This window comes from Pelecanus crispus, chromosome 4 (genome assembly GCF_030463565.1).
Source record: "Pelecanus crispus isolate bPelCri1 chromosome 4, bPelCri1.pri, whole genome shotgun sequence".
NCBI lineage: Eukaryota > Metazoa > Chordata > Aves > Pelecaniformes > Pelecanidae > Pelecanus > Pelecanus crispus.
The window spans coordinates 10,054,486-10,076,443 of NC_134646.1; the positions used below are offsets into that span (position 1 = coordinate 10,054,486).

The 21,958-nt window shown below is 37.0% G+C and overlaps 1 protein-coding gene across 1 annotated transcript; it reads left to right on the forward strand.

Annotated features, from left to right (window-relative positions):
- The first annotated feature begins 287 nt into the window (after nucleotides 1-287).
- C4H4orf33 (chromosome 4 C4orf33 homolog) lies at nucleotides 288-4,722 on the forward strand. The gene is made up of 5 exons (XM_009493405.1): nucleotides 288-468; nucleotides 2,322-2,382; nucleotides 2,586-2,637; nucleotides 2,750-2,949; nucleotides 4,623-4,722. Exons 1-5 carry the CDS (start codon nucleotides 288-290, stop codon nucleotides 4,720-4,722), a joined length of 594 nt encoding a protein of 197 aa, XP_009491680.1.
- Nucleotides 4,723-21,958: the final 17,236 nt, after the last annotated feature.

The following is a 21,958-nucleotide window of genomic DNA, read 5'->3' on the forward strand; positions in this document are numbered from 1 at the left end:
ACACAGTTAATGTGTAGTTACAAGAGCAAGGCTATGGCATATAGGGAAGTGTGATGCATGGGGTTACGTTCTGTCTCATGTACTACACCTGTTGATAACGCCTGCAGAATGTTGTAAGTTACGCTTACCCATTTCTTGGGACTCACAGAAAGGTATCTGGGTAGAGATGAAAAAACACAATTTAGTGTTCCCTGCTGAAGGAAATGTGGTTACAACTTAGGCACTGAGTTAGCACCGCTCTGGTCACGGGGCTTAACAGTGTGTGCATAATTCTCAGGCAGGCTATGATGGAATTTACAATTAAACACACATGGGATGGTTTACCTGTGAGCCATGAGCCAGTAACAATTGTGCTGAAGTTGGACAATGCGGGACTGCTAATGGAAGTTAATGCTCCCTTCTTCAATGATCCTCCAGCACCACTTGGAGAGCCGGGGAAACCTTTTAGTAGACTGTGGGACTATGAGGGTAAGTGTAACTGTACTGCTGCAAATACCTGATTTGTGTAGACACTGATGTTCCTCTGTAGTTAATATGCCTGGTCTTTATTTAAGAGTCTATGACAGTTATTTATTCAAACTGATCTAATGGTTGTGAGTGTATGACGTCAAATTCAGTTTGGTTTCTTTGGTCACAGTACTGCTTTTAAAGATCAGATCTGAAATGTAAAGTAAAAAAAAATCCTTTCTGTGGGGAAGAATACTGGGAAAGAATTTAGTTGTAATCACTGCCTTACCCTTAAACAGCTCCTTAAGTAACTATAAGCCACATACTGTATTCAACTGTAAACTACCACAAACTGTATCAAGAGTGATGCTCTTTTTCTAGCTGGTGAATTGATTTTCATCACTAACACTGCTGGCTTTAAGGTGGGTGGTTGTTTCATTGTAGTGCAACAGTACAAATGACTGGGAAAAGAAGCAAATATGTCACTTGGTGGCCATTAAGAAATGGAGTACGGTGAGCTGGATTGATTTCAAGAATGATGAGGTTGACTCTTCCTGACCCTGTCAATAGCACAGGCACTCAAATTTAGTTTCTGGGTTACTGATACAACTTGTGGAATAAGAGAGGCTTGACATATTTGAATATCAAAAATAATTTTGTGGCATATATATATATATATGAAAATGTATTTATGGTAGGTAAATAGAAGCAAAATTCTAAAGATAGGTTCTAATTTTGCTTTAAGAAGTAGAGAGCAATAGCTAAAACATTTGTCTATTTTAATCACTTTGTATATTTGAGGCATAGAAAGGTGTGAAACAAAGGGCAGCTTATAAAATATGATTCAAAACTCTACCCAAATGGAATGGGGAATATTCTTATAGTAATGCTGTTTTCTTTGTCCTTTCCTGTCATTACTTTCACTTTTACCTGTTGCTTTGAATAATGCAAGCATTTGATATTTCCAGCAGTTCTCTACTTCCTGATTATTGAGCTATTCTGATTAAAGCTCTACTAGAACAGTATTAGCACCTCGTTGATATTATACTAAATAGGCTTGTGTAAAAATAAAATAAAGTTCTCGATCATATCTAATTATCATTCTAACTAAAGCTTTTGAATAATGTCATTGCTGTGAGAAACATGATTATAGTTCTGCTTTGTGTTCCTGAAAAGTGATTCAGCAGTCACACCTGGCTTTCAGGTACACCTGGAACAGTAATCACCTGTCCAAAGTATCAGCCTTCTACAGGGAAAAGACATTGAATAGCTGAATGCTTTCTTACTATTTCTGAGATTTAGCAGTCTTGGTTATGGGGTGTGTGCTCTGCTGTGAGTGTATGTTCCTCTCTTCTTTTTTTTTTTTTTTCTGGTCTCTGATGCTCTGAATCCTCAGGCTACCAGCAAACACAAGACTTGTGCACTTAAGTACCTGGAGTGCCTGCTGTGAGTATGATTGACTGTCTATCTTGGTCAGCTTTGTTCACAGCAAGCATACTAGGTGAAGTAGCTGTGTGCTGATGCTTTTCTTACTGCATTGGCAGCTAACATTAGTTAGTAGACCTGCCATTTTTCTGCTGCATCAAGGTGAGTGTTTCCAAAGCTGGAGTTGGTAAAGTAAATAAAATTAGTACAGTGCTTTATAAAGCTCTTTATGATAATAGGAATTAAAAATAAAAGCTCTTGAAGTTACAATTATGGCACAGCATTTCAAATAGGAAGCTGTCAGTAGCGTGTACACAGCTAGGCAAACTCTGGCATGGCCTAGGCCAAAAATTGTGAAAACAGAACTGTTTTAGTGTATATGAAGGTGTCAGGATATTACAAAATAGTTAATATAAAATACTGATAGCCTGTTTTTTTTTTTTTTTAAGTTGTAGAAGCATTTTTCCTGAGTGACAGAACTGAACGGTATTTAGAAGTTGAACTTTGTCCGTAAGTACAGCACTCTGAAAAAAAGTCAGAAATGTTAATTTGCATTTCCAGTTCTAATGCTTGTAAGATATATGTGTGAACAAGACCGGGTACAGAAATTCTTCCAGTATGGGGAATGTACACATTTGTGGCAGAACACTACACCAATAACTTGGCATCATTTTAAGAAAATTGTGCTCTGATTTTTTTTTTTTTTTTGACAGCCATGGACAACACTTGTTGCTGCTGCTTTCTGGCAGAAGAAGAGTATGGAAAGTAAGTGGTGAAGTACATTCATAATGTACAGACAAACTAATTGTTTTTAGGTACATGTTGCCTGATAGGAAGGTGACATAACCCTTTTTTTTTTTTCCCCCTCCTTTAACAGGAAGAACTTCCTTTAGAGTTTGAGGTGACCAGAATGAAAACCAAATGGGAGGGTAAAGCTCATCTTCCTTGGAATTATTTTCCACCATGCATGAACAAATTCAATGCATTTGCAATTCATGGCTCAGGAGAAGAGAGAAAATACGAAGCGCTTTATCCTGTGCCTCGACATGAACTACAGGAAGGACAGAAACCAGATTTGTAAGCATGAAATTAGCTCTTTTGTAATATAGTTGCACTATTCTTAGAATACTTAAAAATGCTAATCTGGCTTTCAGATTGAGTGCCACTGGTATTTTAATTACACTGCTTAGCCCCAGATCCATTGGCACCGTACTTTGTATAAAGCACTGTGGCAGATAGCTGTAATTAGTGCTTGATTTCTATGTTATCCCCTAGGTGCATAGAAAATGATGCATTCAACACCATTGGCATCTGTTTTATCACCTTCCTCAGCTAAATCACAGATAGGTTGTTCTACTTTTTCCTTGCCTCCAGCACCTACTAAAATGCCATTTAGTGTTAATTTCACCAGATACATTTCCAGTAAATCTCTTTTGCTTCTCCCCTACTGTTCTAAACAACCTCACCTCTACAGATGGCTCCATATTATGGAAAAAATTGAGAAGGCAGACTAAACTGAAAAGTATAATAAAAGGATATGCACTATCAATAGAAAAAATAAAATATCTTGATTTTTAAATTGTGCTTTAGGCCTGTTTGTTTTCTTTGACTGTGAGGCTGAGATGATTTGATTAAAAATGGTTCCTTCTGGACATTTGTGTAAATGAACTAGCTCTAGAGGGTACACTATAGTTCTTATGCAAACTGGTTACTCAACATACAATGACAGCCAGGTAGGGTAAATTTTAGATAAGTTACCCTTTTTGCCTTTAATTAAGAAAAACTTAGCTTCTGCAACTGTTTGTTTAAAAAAATTCTAAGCTATTGCTAATAAAATACATTCACTTTGTCAGTGTTCCATAAGAAACATATACTTTTCTTTTTCTGTGGTAAGCTGGAGAATGCCTGTAACATTCTTCAGGAGGGGATTCTTTCTATAGTACCCCTTCCAAAAAAACTCTTGACTTTTTCAGACATTGGTAGCAGATGCAGTTATGTGAAGAGGTTGCTCCTTGCTACTTTCATTGCTCTTAGTTTGTCTTTACTCTTGCAAATTACTTCCTAATAAGAGAATTCCATTTACCTTTTTAAATGATTAGTGTAGCGTCAGATGTTCCGTCTACTGTTTGGCAGTTGTTTAATGTAAGTATTAATTAGCAATTGGCCTAGTGTCTTCCTTCAATTGTTTCTGTGTGGTAGCCTAAAGGAGAAATTCTTAGCAAGGACTGATTTATAATGTTCAAAAGAAAACAAGACTTCTAGTCTTACAGAAAAAAAAGTATATTTACTAGCTTCATTATGCTATCCAGTCTTCCTCTTCTGTAAGGAAAGGATATTCCTGTGATACGATTTTTCAATTGGTCAGGAGTTGTGAATTTTTACTCTATTGGAGTGTGATGAGTCATAAAGCAGGATATCACTGTACTCTTGCTCTGACTGCAGTTCCGGGCAACATAAGTTGAGGGAGTTTAAAAGGTGAGCACTTTAACTTCACTTTATGCTGTGTGATACTTGTTCATAGCTGAGGATTTTGCCCTGTGTTTTCCAGTACAAGATTTTTAGAAACACAGTAGTGTTTTTTTATAAACAAACTCAAGTTTTGGAAAATGAACACATGGAATGCTGGTTACATTCCTGTCCGAGAAAACCTGAAAATAAAGATAAAAGGCAGTATCCTCAATAGGTTTAATTTATTAAGATACATACTACAAGAGTTATGACCTCTTTGTTTATTTCTCCTCTCTTTGTAGTCATCGCCTGGAATTTTTCAAAGATTTGAACCTGAAAGGACTAATGGGAGAAGACTGGAAGCAGCCTGAATCAGATATATGGAAGTCTCTCACTAATTAAATGGATTGAGGCACAAATTTTTATAGCATTAAGGTTGGATGAAGCCATATGGAAACAACTTCTTCATTCTGAGCCGAGTTTGTAAATACCAGATTAGTAAGTGTCCTGGTTTCAGCTGGGATAGAGTTAATTTTCTTCCTAGTAGCTGGCATAGTGCTGTGTTTTGGATTTAGTAGGAGAAGAATGTTGATAACACAGGGGATGTTTTAGTTGTGGTGAAGTAGTGCTTATACTAATCAAGGACTTCTTCAGCTTCCCATGCTCTGCCAGGTGCACAAGAAGCTGGGAGGGGGCACAGCCAGGACAGTTGATCCAAACTGCCCAAAGGGCTATTCCATACCGTATGACATCATGCTCGGTGTGTAAACTGGGGGGCAGCGATCGCTGCTTGTGAGCTGGCTGGATATCGGTCAGCGGGTGGTGAGCAATTGCATTGTGCATCACTTATTTTGTATATGATTATTTTGTTATTTTCCCTTCCTTTTCTGTCCTATTAAAATGTCTTTATCTCAACCCACGAGTTCTACTCTTTTTTTTTTTTTTTTTTTTTTTTCTCCTCTCCCTGATTCTCTCCCCCATCCCACTGGGGAAGGGGGAAGTGAGTGAACGGCTGTGTGGTGTTTAGCTGCCTACCGGGTTAAACCACAAGAGTAAGACTTTCCTTGACACCAAAATCATTGGTCAATCTTAAAATCAACTGTCAAGTATCTGGGCCAGTTGATTCTAAATGTATGAAGTATGCAATGACTTGTGTTTCCATTCATCTGGGTATTACTGAGTTTTTCACCTGTGCAAGAGATGAATCTGCTTCTACCAAGGAAGGGGAAAAAATGTGCTAAAATTACAGCTGTGTTTTCATGAGAGCATTAAGCCTGACAAGGCCAATGTCTGGCTTGGAATCTTTCAGTTTCCTGCAGTTGCTGCATTTCTGCTGTATTTTCACTGCTGCTAGTTTATTTTTTGGTTGTTGAATGAGATTCTTACGTGCCTAATTTTTTTGATTGCAGTCAGGAGAAAGAATACCTCCTTCAGGAACAGAAAAGAACATAGCTATCATGGCATTTTGAGGCCCAGTACTTGCATTGCCAGTTGCCATGGAGGTATAACACTACCCTTTCCTATACCTTCCTATACCTGAAGTTTTCCCTTGCACAGTGCTGAAGGAGGGAGCTTAATCTGTATTACTTCATTAGCAGACTTCTGTGCTTCAAATTCAGTGTGAGATTTCTAGTGGTATCTAGGTACAGAGGGTAGATTTACAAAAGGTTTTATGTGTTCCAGGAAAAGTTTCTGTGAGAAATAACGTTTAGTAAAACATTTTGATACAGTTGTGTGCCTGCAAAAGCTTGTTTTGTTCCAAGACCTTGTCACATCATCTTCAGGATTCAGCTCAGATGCATGAGAATTTTGTTTGCGTGCTTCCTAACATTGGAAATACTCTTAATTGTATGTGCCTACATTTTCTACATATGGGCATAAATATTTTTAACAGTACCAAATACTGTTAGATGGTAACATCTAATCTGTAAACTCTCACAGAATTTACAAATGAGATGTTCCTTTTTTGTCTAGCATGGTAAGTGCTGTTTGATTGTGGCTGCTGTCTTGATCCGATATAAATTAACTTAGAAAATGGGAAGCTTACCCACTAAGCAGACCCTACATCTGAAAAGTTAGGTCACTTTAAAAATCAAACTGCTTTGGTTTAGTTCAGAATGAGGATTCAGACCAAGACATGGTCCTCAGTCCTTTACTAGAAAGAGTACTTCCTGCATCCTGTTGAAATGTCATCATCACAGGGTAAAAGGTGGTCACGTTCTCTAGTTTTGTGAGAAGGATTGTTTTGGGAGTCTGAGAGAATAAGGCTCAGTCATAACTGAGGGAGTATCTTTCAGAAGTTATGCCTTGAGGATGTGATGTTGGGTCTCATCCTTTTGTGTAGCATTTCCTGCTGAACAATTTGGAATCATACAAGTTCCTGGAAGGGGCTGGTGTTCTTGTAGTCTAACATCCTGCTCAAAGCAGGGCTATTGTTGAAGCTAGATGAGTTTGCTCAGGGCCTTGTCAGGTTTTGAATAACTCCAAAGATGGAGCTTCAAGTTCTGTGGGTAGCCTGTTTCAATACTCAGCTAGTTCTGTTATGAGAACTTACCTAATTTCCATTTCCCATGCTGCAACTTGTGTCCATTGCCTTTTGTCCTTTCTCTGTGCATCTCCAAGAAGAGTGACTTTTTCTCTATAACTACTGCTTAGGTAACTGAAGGTAACTCTTAGCTCCCTATGGATTTCTTTAAACGTGTCATTCTCAGTTTGCCTTTTGTGACTCATTAGTAAGCACCTTCCACTCAGATAATACTGACAGACAACGTAAAAGTATAACTTGGGTTGTAACTCAGAGGCAGCAATGCTCCCAGGCCTCTCTTGTTTATTTAGCTCGTAAATGGTTCTAAAAATCTTGTGTGTAGCTTTAGACATCAAAATGCGTGTAAAGTTTTGCACAAGACTGCACTCATACTACTAAAAGGATTCTCTGTTCTCTTCTGAGCTTGTATGCAGTAATAACTATAGTCTGATGGTCATGTTTGCTTTGCTACCTTTAAACTTAACTCTACTTGTAAATTCTGCCTCAGAAAAAAAAAAGATAGGAATAACATGCCTTAGCGAAGAACATCTTGGTGTGATTAATATCCGAGATAGAATGTTACTTCAGAGTTTTTGTTTGACTTTAGATTCCCTCTTTGTAATTTCAGTTTTATAGAACTATACTTTCAAGTTTAAGGATATTAGGCCTTTTCAGATGTAGACTTCGGCATGTCAATGCACTCAGACATCCAGTTGTTTTTGTTATCTTTTAATTAGACACTATAGATTCCTTGCTATAAAGTGCCATCTGTTGAAAATTATAAGTATTGTGCATTCAATTGTTTGGCTTCTTTTGTACCTTCAATCCATGTACAGTTTTCTAAAGAATGGCATAAGTCTGAAATACTGAATAATCCAATAAATGTTGATTAAAAACATCATGTAGATACTGACATCTCAAAGCTGCTTTTGAAATTTCAGTCAAAAGCAAAAAACATTTCAGTAAACTTTTAGCCTTCATGTTAAATACTTTGTCAAAAAAGGCTGTTTGTCTCACAAAGGTTGTTTTCACATGATGAATGATGTTTTGCATGTAAAGGACAGAAAATCAAATTATTTATTCAGAGGCTTCATCTCGTATTCAGTCCCACTTCAAACTGACTACTTCAGATTTGACTTTGGATGCAAATTATAAACTTTGAGGGAAATAGATTACTTTCCCTAAATAAGTAATTTAACGTAAAATAATTGTCTCTGCAGTACAAAATGTAATGCTAGATGCTTCTGAAAATGAGAATTATCATACAGACTTTATTCAGGGCACATGCTACTCCACACTGCTGTCAGGTGGTTCACTTGTATGTTTCTAAGCTTTAAGAGTCTGTTTGAACTGTAAGTACTGGCTTTCATCAGAAGGTTTCCATATGGGTTCATGGAGTGCAGAGTTAGAACCTGTGCACTGACTTGTTTCTAAAGGTTTAAAGTTAAATTTATCCCTTGGTAGAAACTTACTGTAGGAGGGAGTCTCTACCTAAGGCCTACGTGAGATGGAAGCATAGTGTTTTGGCACATAGTAGTGAATTCATGGATCATCAATGGACAATACTGTGCTTGCCAGCATCACTTAAAGCTCCCAGGACTTTGCAGGGATGGGCATCAATGTTCATGGAGACGACTGGCTAGTTTGTAGCTTTCTTTCTCTTTCTCTATACTACTGCTTAGGTAACTGAAGGTAACTCTTAGCTCCCCATGGATTTCTTTAAACGTGTCATTCTCAGTTTGCCTTTTGTGACTCATTAGTAAGCACCTTCAACTCAGATAATACTGACAGACAACGTAAAAGTGTAACTTGGGTTTTTCACTGCTTTTTAACCAGGCCTTGTTCTATACCGTGGAGTCCAGTTGTAGCCTGTCTTGCCTGAATTACCTCACTTTTTTTTCATGACATGCAAACATGAGGAAAAGACAAAACAAACTCTGTTCTGCATGAGTTTCGTTTAAGTACATGTTCGTTAATTGTTAATCCTGGTTTAGAAGGAATATGGTTCAGGCCAGTCTAGCTCAGTGTATATGTGTATATACATGCATAAATATATAGGCATTCAGCATTGTACTGTTTTTATATGTCAAACTTGTATCAAGAATAATACAGATAAAGTATATCTAATGTGACAATTTAGAGAATTTATGTAGGATATCAGTTTGATAAAATGCAGAACTGCATGATAGAAAGCATAGGTCATGCAAGCACTCTATCCACAAATCCACTTTGAAATGGATTTAAACACTTCAACCCTGTAAGCACTTCTTATCCATTGCTCTCTTAACAAAAAAAAAAAAAAAAAATCAACCTGTCTCATAAATGTTTCCTGTGGATAATATTTGGCCTTGTGCCAGTTATTTCGTGTGACATACTGAGTCTAAGATGCAGGCATTTTATTACTTTGGAAATGGGGCAATAACCACTGGGGAGTGCACAGTATTTTTTGTTTTGTTTTGTTCTTAGCTCTGCAAAGGCTTTAGATAACCTGAAGTGTAACATTTTCACATGTGAAAATGTCAATGTTGTGGCAATTTTTAATTATTTTACCATATTAGCCAGAATTCCTAAGAAAATGAGGCTGTTGGGTTATCACTACCTTCTTGCCTTTCTGGCAATGTTGTCATCACCTTTCCCCCCACTACCACAGCAATTTTTAAATCCATTAGCCAATTTCAACTGAATCAGAGGAACAGCCAGCCTCAGAAGATACTGGATTCCTGCAAATTGTGTGGACATGAACAGCTGGAGGCAGTTCCTTGCTATAGCACCCCAAATTGAGGAAAAAGAGAGGTCATCTCTTAGCCCTTATCCTGTAGCTGTAGTGCCCAATACTTGAAGCACTTGGTGCATGCTTAACTTCAGCTGTAGTACATATAGCCTCTTAGCTTTAGACTTTGATTATGAAACTAAGAAATGTGTGGAACTTAAGGAATATGAGGTGCTGTCACAGAGGTGAGCTCAGATTTCATAGACCTATGCCCTAGTGTTACCTTGAGGTAGGAAGCTTAGGAGAGAGAGCTTATGTATAAAATACAAATGTATGAGGAGCCATGTTTTGTTAGTCCTGCTCCTAACAGATACCAGACATGGTAAATATTCAAGCATGTTTTCAGTGCTTAATTTTTTTTTTTTTTTTTTAAATTTGAGGAAATAATTCCCCTGTTCCTATCCTTTTTCAGGAGAAGATCCCACACAAAGGATAAGGGATGGAGTTTCCCCAAGTTTAATGCCAGGGTTAGTTGAAAGCACAAGGACATGGAATCGAGTTGTCATTGCCTCTGAAAATACACTTCTGGTTTAATCCATTTTCTAATTCAGTAGGTTCTGTTGTGAGAATGTTGATCCTAAAGAGAAGCAGAATGTGAGCTTGAAAATGCTGCTCTTGCAAGTTCCAGTTGAGATAATGGATATATTTCTATTGCTTACATAGTGCTTAATGCTAATAAGCGTGTTTTTTTCCACTGTGGCCAGATAATTCAGCAGAAACTTTTAATTAGTTCTTATATTCTGCTACAAACACCCCCCTGTCTATAGGGCAATAGAAATATCTGCCTTAGTTTATACTATTGTGGTATTTGATTTACTAAGTTTAATGAAACGCTGAGCAGTTTTGCTGTAATGTTTTTTAAAATTTTTTTTCAAATCTTCCTAGTAAATACTTGAGCAGTTGAGGCAGAATGCAGATTGGGATTGTTGCAATCTCTTACTTACAAGATGATCACACTCAATAACTTGGAAAACAAAAATACTGAGCTTCATGAATGAAAAATTTACCTGTAAAGAGAATTTAGGTTTGTTTCAACAGTTCTGTCTCGTAAGTGCATTTCTAACTCCTTTTGATAGTATATTTATTACTTGTGAACTTGAACATGAAAACCAGGATTCTACATGACTCAGCCCTCCTTATAATGTCAGTGAATCTTTATAGAGTTGGTGTTTGAAAACATCTTATGACCGTACTCCCAAAGACCTTGTTTTTTGTGCTTCTTGCCACTAGGTGGAAGAAGAAGGTTATCAAAACTACACCTTGGTGCTACCAGCCTAGTTATCCTTAGCCAGATCCATTCTTTCTTACTATATCCTTGATTTTAGAAAAAAGATGTTTCAGTAAAGCTGATGATGGCTTATCTTGATTTTTTTTTTTTTGAGACATCCTTATCAAAAGAAGCACTATGCCATGCTGTGTAGTTACAGTTCTAATGTTTCTTTTCCTACGGTAGTATTTCTGTAAATAATTTTGAGACAAAATTAACAGAAGATAAATTCCATGAAGTGTCAGTCTGTAATATAAAAGATAGTGCTGTGATACACAAATTATTTGAATATTCTTCTGGGTTTGTTTGGTTTTTTTTTACAAATGTCTTGGACACTGTCTTGCAAACTTTCCAAAAAGGCTGTATGTAATTCTGAAGGAATTTTTTTTTTTTTTTAAATACAGCCTGGTTTGTAAGAGATGGTGCACCACTTCACAGGTGAGGCTTGAGTGGCACAAACACTGGAGTGAAGCTTAGAGGAGAAAGTGAAACAATGTGAAAACTGTCACTTGAGAGGGACAGAAAATTGTTGTTCTTTGATACAAAAATGCAAAAAGAAAGTTTTCTTTAAAGAAAACTTGTGTGGTAACATGTACTGGCACAAGTGATTTGTGTCTTAAATGCAATGATGGAGCAACTGAGGCTGTCAGGTATGGTGGGTGATAAAATCTAACACTGCATGTAGTAACACTGCATGTAGAGACACTGCACAGTGGGGTTTTTTTATGCAAAAGCTCTGAATGGGAGTAAAATTTTGCTGATGTCTTTGTATACTTCTTAATCATCTTCTCTAATATGCCAGGTCAGATCCTAGAGCTAGTAAGCTCTCACTTCATGCTGGATTATATGTGTTTTGTTTGCCATGGCTGGCATAGCTACTGTATGATCTCTTCTAGTTAACTCATTAGAAGTGCAAGTCAGTTAATATTTGTACTGCCCAGCACTATGATGATACAATACCGATGAATGTGATGTTAAGTACTATGTTGCTTGCTGTTCCTTTTTCCTGGGCTGAGGTGTTTTGTGCCTCTGAAAGGCACAGCACAGAACATTTGTTGTATTTTAAATTCTGACCGTGTAAAATACTTTCAAAATATGAACAGCATAGCGTGTAATTTGCTGCACATAAAATTTAAAACTATTCTTTCACACGGCCAAAGCCATCTCTAAAGCGTACCATAATTAAATGCAATGAAGTCCATTTATAATGCTATTGAAGTTTGATAGTTAACCTGTATTTATTTTATTGATGATTTCTTTCTTTTACTTTCAGTGAGCACTTTAGTTTACTACAGTGTCTCTGAACAGTGCTTCAGCAAAAGTACTGGGAAGTGCTTTAAGCCTGATTATAGAACCCTTATTTACACTGGTTGTATAAACAGCTATACACATGCTCATACAAATAGTCCCAGTGAGATCAATGCAACAGTTTAAACATAAAGTGTATCGCAATTATGCCTTTTTCCATCTACTTGTCTATCTGTTGAAATTAGTATCAGTATTATCAGGAGAATTCAGTTCTAGAAGCTAGTTCTATCTCAGCATACTGCTTGGCACTGCTTGTTTTCTTTTCTCTGGTTTAAAACACACAAAAGCCTTAGCTGCAGGGCCTGTAGGAGGGTTTTAAGTGATGGTTCAGGAGGCACTGTTTGTATCTGCACTAGCTATGGACATACCAAAATATGGTCGTGGTTCATTTTCAGCAATAATGCTATAGACTACTACTGAGTATGTGTGTAAATACCCTCTGCCAGTTACGTAGTTTATTTGCAAACACAAATGTATTCTTATGCACATAGTAAACCAAAACTAACTAAATCGTGTTAAAATAGCACTGAAATGAAATCAAAATTACTGTGCCTTCACTGCTGTTTTAAAACCAACCTAGCCAGACTAGTGGCTTTCTTGGAATATGCAACAGATACTTGAGGGGGGAAAAAAGAGGAATTTTTAGATGTCATCTTTTTAAAATACAGAACTCCTGTCTGTATAACACATTTTTAGCCAATTTAATCTTGTCTTTCATTTCATGAGTTCACTCTCTTGAACTGAGTCACTGCAGGCAATGAAGTTTATATCTTGGTGCCAGTAGTAGCTGTCATAAAATTATTCATCTCTTTAATTCTGGGCAATGTAATTGGTTCACTTCTTCCTTACTGCTGAGTTTGCTTCCATCAGCAAATTAAACATTTTGGAAACTGGTACTTTCTCAGTACTTTATAGCTTATACAAGCCATGGATGGTATTTATATTTAATTGTGCCTGGCACTTTAAATAATTGGTTCTTGTTTTAAAGTTGCATATTACCTTCCTAAATGTTAACAGAGTGGTCTGTAACCTATTATGCCAGGTATCTACTTCAAACCTTTTTTAATTTTAGCAAAATACTTAGCTGTTTCAGAAGAAGGTAGTTCATGATGTCAGAAGACAAAAATGTGGTCTTGTACCTCCTTAATTCTTACAATTTCTAGAATGAAATCTTGAGACTTGGTGAGAGGTCTGTATTATTGTCAGGAGCTTTTGTAATCTCTGTGAAACAGCTTTTCAGAAGCTATTCTGTACGTCTTCAAAAGAGCTTTTTGCATCTTGACAGGTGAATTCTCTGAAGATTCTACAGGGAGTGGGAATACACCACTGGCAGGTAGAATTGCCAGGCTTTAACTTGTTCAATATTGAGTGGTCTTTTTGCCTCCCCGTGACAGGTTACGTGATGGGGAATGCTCTTTTTTTTATCAGCATCTACTGGCTAGGCTAGGGCTGTCTTCAGCCTGGAGAAGAGGTAGTTTGAGGATGTGGTAGGGGGCTGCAAATTACTGTATAGAGTTTGGATGCATGTAACAGCAAAAAAGAGCTGGATGGGGGTTGTTCTAATCTGAGGAGGATGGGCTATCATGTGAAGCTAGCAAGTGCCACGCTCAGAGCAGGGACAGGTGGTACTTCTCATGACATTATATTGGCACTGTGTTTGAGAAGTTTCTGTGGGCTCAGTGGGAGACTGGGAAAGGTACTTGGAAGAAAGATAAAGTGCAGGGTTTTAAGTGTGTAAAATCAGGTTCAATAAATCCCCTCAGCTGAAAATAATAGGAGGCTGGGAGTGTAGCAAGATAAGCATATGCTTTCTTTTCTTTCTGTTTGTACTCTTCCTTAGGCATCTACTTATGCATAAAGGCCACTGTGCTAGATGGATTAATGGTCTGAAACACTACCTATTCTTATATCTGGAAACCCAGCTGAAGGAATTGTTTTGTAATTCTCCCCCACCTGCAGTTGTTTCTCATTGTAAGTTATACTAGAACTGTGTGTTACAACCGAGGGGCAAAGCAACTCTTCTTGCTGGTGTTCTCAAAATCTCATGCTGAGCCAGGGTACTGAAAAGTGGAAGGCGGTGGCTGCTAAAATTCAGGAAATTGGGAAGTTCAGTCTTAGCTATTGTGGGCTGAGTGTGAACCATGAAGTGAAGAGGAAACGCAGGGTGGGACATGGAGCTATGAAGTAAGACTAATTTTGGGAAAAGGTTGCAATATGTAAAAGCAGCTGGATAAGAAAACAAAAGGGGATGGCTGAGGATACATGGTTGAAGAACTAAGGGAAGGTAAGAGAGAATAGACTTGGTCTGGCAAAAAGTCCAGGAGAGTCAAGGGAAAGAGCTTGGAGGGAAAAGAGGAAATGAAGATAGGGCCAGGAAAAAAAAAAATGGAAGAAAGCTCAGTGACTTCTACAGGGTATTTTCTTTAGATCCAGGAATACTTCCACAGTCTGTTGCTGTTAGCAGATCACCATGAAAGCCAAGCGCTAAATTTGTCTTTTGTAGTCTGGTAGACTATGAAGAACATAACTAGCCTCTCATTGCTGTTGCTTTTAACCTGTACTGGAGATTGTAACGTGATGAATAAAATTGTAGAGGTGGAATGTGGGGCAGGATGGTATTACATTCAGTGGTCAGTTGTGAAAAGTTAGGTTTCAGTGTCTTGGCAAATATCACATAAAATTCTGTGTCAGAGGAAGAAATACAATTCCTTTTACCAGGATACTATTCAAGTTACTGAATTGTGATTCCATCCTTTTTGTTTGTTTTTTTGTTTGTTTGTTTGTTCTGGATATTCTTCCCAGCTTCTGCAATAAATGCAGAAATCTTGCTAGCAACAGATTCATTCCCTGCATGCTGTCCCTTACGTGAAACGAGAGTACAGAATAAGTGTGTAGTTCAATGTGGTGTAGGATCATATAGTCATAGACAAGAAACTAAATATGAAATATATAAGGCTGCAGAGTACTTGGTCACTTCTGAGCTCTTGAGTAGTTTATGCCACAGTGGCTTTTTATGTTCCTGTATTATTGTTTGATGGATCCCTTCAATCATTTCTACAGGCTCTTTTGCCTTGAGAATAATAGGTAAAGTCATACCAGTCTGTATATCACAAATCACTGTTCAAACTAGTGTTAATCATGTTTTCCTTATATTGTTAAATAGATCTGGCTACCTTATTTGAATTTTCAAATTGTTGATATAATCTGTGTAGAGAGGAAGAGAGTCAGATCTTCCTTTAAGGGACCTCATACTTCAAACTGTCAGGTCATATAGTAATATTGTTCTTTGGGTGGGACATGGTGACTATGTTATATCTGTTCAGGTACTGTTGATGAGATGGTCATTAGTGAAGTCTTTGGGATGAAAGATGGTTTTGAACGTTGAGTGCTGGCTGCTGCTTAGAAGGGGGCAGCTTTGCCTTGCCAGTGCCTCTGGCTTGATATCCCTTTTGTGCTCACAGTGGAATTTTTCCAGCCATGAGATGAGTCAGTGTAGCAAGCAACTCTGTCTATAAAGAAGCAAATAAGCCTTTTTCCCACCCAACCCTGACCCCAGGTCCCCTCTCTGAGGCGGGGGGGAACCCAACACCAAAACACCTGCAAAAAGCCTAAACCAAAATAAACTTCAGTTGAATGAGAATTGACATAACAATAGGAACATAGACATGGACATCAGGTCAGGCAAAAGGGATAACTACTGCAGTTTAAGGTATTGGCAAATGTAAGGCGCTTACTTTGAAGGAAGGGGATTTATTTTTATATACTGGAAGTTCCTTCAGACATGAGTCCATTTCCACATGTTGCATCTCTGTGGTGTTAAGACTTACTGAGATTTAGCATTCAGGATTGGAAAAGAATATCTGAGCTAATGAGAAGTGGAAATTTTTTTTTTATTTCTGCACCTGTTTAGTTAGTTTTAATAGAGAAGTAAATTGACTGCTTTCCATCTCAGTTAATCTGTGGACTTGATGCTTGGGTGAGGCTCTCCAGATTAATTAGCAGGCTTAGTAAATGATATAGGGAAAAGTAATCACATTCTGCATTTGTTAGTATCACAGTGCCAAGTCTTCATTTTCATCCTCCTGAGTCTACAATGCCTGAAGCACTTAAAATCATGATAGCATTGCTTATAAGATGTGTAATTTATCTGTTAAAATGGGGACTATTGCACAGATTACATCACAAGCATTGACTGTATTCACCTAATTTTGCATTCACTGTAATGTGAGATGCTGAATTCTCCTCTTTGGTTATTAACACCTTCCCCCTCCGTGATTTTTAAATGTATTTGGAAAACCCTCTAGTTTTCAACAATGTCTGTTTTTTCTGCTGAAATCCATTTTTTTTTCTGATTAGTAAGACCAGAATAACCTCCTTAAAGTAGAACTTTGTCCAAATATCTGTGCAACTTCTCCTTTCTCTGTTTAGCTTGTATATAAACATTTACAGCTCAAAACATTGGTTTAGCCATTACAGCCCTTAAAAATTGGATTTTAGTCAGAAGAATTGTCTGCTCTGCTTAAACTTCATAAAACATTTCCTGTATTTTTTTTTTTCTCCACTCATGGAAAGATGATTTAATTAAAAAAAGATGGTGCTAATTGACAAATGTAATGATTCTTTTAAACTATTAAGTATACTTCTCTTAAAATCAGGCATTTATAGGTACAAGTTAATGGTGAGTTTATTAGAACTACTAATTGTCTAGTTTTTTCAGCAGCTGTAATGTAACTCATTACGGTCATGACTGGATTGTTTAAAATAAATTCCAAGTATTATACAAGATGAGTATTTTGTTTTTCAGTAGGCCACATAAGGGGAGCCACCTAGCATTGCTTTCACATGTTTTAGCACTTGTGGTCTTTTCTAACTTTGTTGTGATGTTCCCTAAGCTATATAACAAATAGAATTAATTGTGCATGGTTGTGTGTCTTTCAGCATTTAATTAGAACATACTAATTACAAGCTGTTTTGTGAAGCCTAGTTTCCATTGGATTTGTGTTCCATGTTCCCTGAGCCCTTCTATCTGCATTAGAAATCACTTAAGAATCTTAGGTCTTGTTAGAAGAGTGACAGTTAAGGAGCTTGTAATTGCTGTCAGACTCTGATTGAGCTTGAGTATCAGTGGTCTGTTTCACACAAATGGAGACAACAGGAATGTGTTGAGATTTTTTTGGTGAAAAGATTAACTATTTCTTTGCTCGCACGCATATCGTCAGCTTTCAGTAAGGTCTACAAGCTTGCATTTGGCATCTTAGGAGGCTTTTTGAAGCAGAAGATAGTCTGAAGCTTTTCACATTTGTTTAACCTCCATTAGCACTGGTATTGAAAGGTGTATTTTTTTTAATCGAATGGTTAAAAGTTGGCAGAATCTGAAGTGATGTGTGGGTCCAAAAGGCTGGGTCTTTGGAGACATTGCACACTTAGAAGAGCTATATTTTTAAGAAATCCACTGATGCCACCTCTTACCTACTCTGCAATATTAATATTTATGATTAGATATGTCAGGCCATAAGTTGCAATGAGTAGTAGCATACAGCACAGAATGCCTATTTGGAATTAAGCAGCCTTGAGTGCAAGTACATTATAAACTGAAACAAGAAAACTCATACCAAAGTTCGCATGGGGTGTGGAGGGGAATCTGTGGTAGATGATGAGGCTGTAATTTCAAGTGTCTATTCTAGCTTTGTTAAATCAGCTCTGTTGTTCCCAGAAAACTCTGCTGTAATTGCCTTGCTATAATGATTGGCATATTGATTGGATTTACAGTATATAAGCATCTGTAGTCTGAATTAAATTTGGGCCTAATTCTGAGATTTGCTGAGCAGCATCTGCAAGCTTGTGATTAGCAAGAAGTCATATCTAGTATTCTAGGAACTGTGGATGCTTCCTTTCTGACAGGATCAGATCCCTTGACAGTTACAGAGCCATGTTATTAAAAAAACCCACAAACATGCAAATTATATACACCAGTCTTTATTATGAACCAAGAATCCTTTGTCACATAATTAGAACAAATTGCTTACAAACAGTTTACCAGGGTGTAGTTTCTTACAGTTTTGTTTTCTGTGCTCTCTGTGCCTTTCTGTCCTCTGATGCCTATCCTAAGCAGAAGGTAGTTTATTCCTGGAGCTATGCACACACTATTGGGGCTGGTGGGTAGTCTGCTTGATATGCTGGGTACATGCATGAGCTGATTGACTAGCAATTTAGCTTATTAAACAAAATGCAAATGACTGAAAATTGTACCCCTGTCTACTTTATAGGGGCAGTAACTTGAACCTCCTTCTACCTGTTCGCTGTCTTTTCCACCACAAAAATTGTAAAAGTTTGTTTATTGTTAATGCATTCTGGTTCCTCTGACCCTCCATTTTAAATGAGATTGCTCCATGAATTCAAAGCTAATAAGGACAAGACAGACAGACAAGTAGTGCAACCACATAAGCTTCACTTTTGGATAACCAGACAAAAGTTCATGTAGCTGCCAAAAGCTAGGGCCATTGCCAAAACCTCCAGGTTTAGAATGCCTTCACTAGTTTTGTTGATAGGGATTTATATAAGCTATCATTCACTTCAGTTTTGAGTAAGTAAAGTTATAGCTTAGTTTCTGTAACAGACATTGCACTAATTTTGAGGTGGTTGATTGCTGAAACTTCACTTGACTTAAAATTTGTATATAGAGTTCTTTACCAGTTATATACAGTATGACGAGCAATTAATAAAATGAATACAAACATCTGGTCCTTAAATTTGTTTCCTCGTTCAGTAATAAACTTCTGATAGAGCAAAAGAGTTAGCTGATGAAGTTTTGATTTATGCTCTGTGTGTCTATGCATAATTTAAATTCAGATACCATTTTAATTTGAACTGGTAACTATTGTAATTGTTTGCATGAGGATAAAAGACCACCATCTTTCATGTGACTGCATATGCCTGTGGCTTTTGTTATTGATGGAAAATTAGGATAGATCAGCCAAGTTGCTGACTGAAGAAGGGGTTAGATGTGAAGGTGATTTTGTTTGACTGAATATGGAGGAATCCTCTCTGGAGGAGACTAGTTTGCAGTGAGTAGTATCCTGCAAGGATAATGAAATGCCATCTGAAACTAACTCTTTTTTGCTTCCTCTCTTGGCATTATTATTTTTATTTAATTTTCTTAAGAGTTAAAGGACTTCCTGTTTGTGTTCATATGAATGAGATCAGAGAATTTTCAGGGAAAACAACTTCAGAATGATCAGGTTTTTGGAAAGACACAATTCACAATGTTTTCATGTCTTCATAGCCTTAATTAGGAACTGCATTTCCCTTTAATTTACACAATAAACCCAGACTGCATTCTTGAACTTTTACGGAATTAAAGGCATCGTGATGGATAAAGTTTTCTGCAGATGATGCTCTCCTCTTCTGTAATTTTCCACTACATAAGTGGGAAAAAAGGTAGTTATTTACATGGAGAAAACAATGGGTAAGGAAGTCTTAGAGAGTTCTAGGTGTGTTCAGTGCTTAGAAGCAGTTGAGATCCATGTGAAAAGAGTTCTGCTCATGACAATGGATTGTAAATTTCCCAAAATACTGACAAAATCCTCCATTAATAGGGAACAATAATTGGATTATAAATCAGTTGAATACAGCTAATTGGGTACAATGTCACTGACTTCATAGTTATTTCTATAAGTACAGCATTTCTCTGTAAATCTTACATGAGAATTGGGATTAGATTGTGCCTTGCTGTAAATTCACAGGAGGAAATGGAGCCCTCATCCTTTCTCCTTGCTAGCCACAGTGACGAGAATGGTTCCTAGTAATTTGCTGTTCTAGCTTCTTGGCCAGTAAGTAAAAAGTTGATGGTTATAGGTTTTCATTTGTGATGAGTTGTGAATAAACAGGTAAGTATACAGGTTGAAAAGATAGTCTAGTATCCTAATATTAACAGTAGAGAAATACTAGTGCATGATTTCGTATTTGTACGTTAACCATTCTGCCCACGCGTGTACTTTTTCACATTTTAGAAAGACTTTCTAGAATCAGAAGATTAGGTCTAAAATATTTTCCTTGATAGGTCACTTTTTAAAACAGATTTGGTTAGTCAATTTAGGTGCCTAGTAAGACTTAAGGATTTTTTAAGGCTAGGATTTAGAAATATTTTTCTGAATTACTTTATATATAACAGCACTAGACAAAAGACAACTCTTAAATCAAGAAATGCTTACTTACACATGGCGCTCTGTTTTAAGTGGAAAAGGAGTTATGTGAGCTATTTTTAAGAGCAACTTTGTTCAAGAACAATATAATGGAAGATGCATTAATATGTAAAATATTTCTGATTTTTAATAATAAATTCACACCTTGCCAAGTTATTTCACTTAGTAGGTTTCCATATAAAGTATACTATCTTCAAGGTTAAATGCAAATAATTTTTTGATGATGTAAAAACAGATGAGAACCATCATGGGTAAAATCAATTTCTCTAATATCTTTTCTTTTAGTGTTTTTCCCAGTTTTTCATTTACAGAGAGGTTTGCAAATTGACAATCATTGCTCTTTTTACCATCTTCCCCTTTTATGATTTGGGTTTTTTTTTTTTCTTCTGGTTATTAAAACCTGTACATTTCACTTCATTTGTTTTAGTGTCCTAAAATAAATCATTGAAATAATGCACTTTGAGTAATGACAGGATACCTCCGTATCCCTTTTAAGTTGGCTTAGGTTATCCGGTTAATCAGAAAAGTGTTCTGCAGATATCTCTTTATATTCAAGTTTATACTTAAGCTTTATGGACACTCTGTTAAGACTAAAGCTGTTTTTTCCTTATTAATTCTCAAAAAGTCCAGCCTCACTTTAACACACGGCGCAGAACACAAATACATTTTTTCGATAGCTCACACTTTTAGTTAACTGCACACTTAATGTTTTTAGAGTAATAGGAGCTCTGTAATGTGTGAAAACTTTGGCAGGTAGCTTTTAGAATGTTTGTATAAGTTAATGAAGAGTATTAAAGACAGGAATTGTGAGAATGATTAGAATGGGTCATCAAGACGGCAGAAACTTTAGTTGATTATAGTCTTTCATTATACTTTTAAGGTTGTAATCTGGCTCCTGTTGAATTAAATGACAAAACTCATAGGATTTCACCCTGTGTGATCAAAATATTTCTTGTGCTTAAGCAGCAATTGCTCCTTTCCTAAGTTTGGTTGTTTGGGGTTTGGTGGTTTGGTTTTTTTCCTTTTAAATACCACTGTGTTAATACAAATGCACTGCTGCTGCTGTTGAGGTAAGGATTTGCCATGGTGGCTATCCCAAGGTGAGTTACTAACTTGGTGATTTCTTTTGCAGTATAGCAAAAGGTCTTGTCTTCAGTTGGGCAGGTGAATTAGTTGTGATCTCAGGCTCACCTGAGGCTTGCTTAGCCATTCTTCTCTGATTTGGAAGGTAAGCAACAGTTCCCTCCATGATGGACTAAATTACCAGTAGGGATTGGAATTTATGCTGTAGTATATCCAGTCATCTGGTCACGACCAAAACAGAATTTTTCTGAAAATGCCAGTTTGCCTCACTTGGGTATGTTGTTTTTCTTGCAAATAGAGGGGAGGGTTTGTTTTTTTTTTTTAATTGCCACAGCTTAGGAATACAAGATATGCAGCTACAATTGATAGGGTCAGATGCAGTATTGTGGCAGAAGAACAGTCTTCAGAAGTAAAATTTCTGGCACTAAACTAGGAAAACTAGGTTCATCCAGGAACCTGCTCTCTGCAGAATGTATAATGAAGCA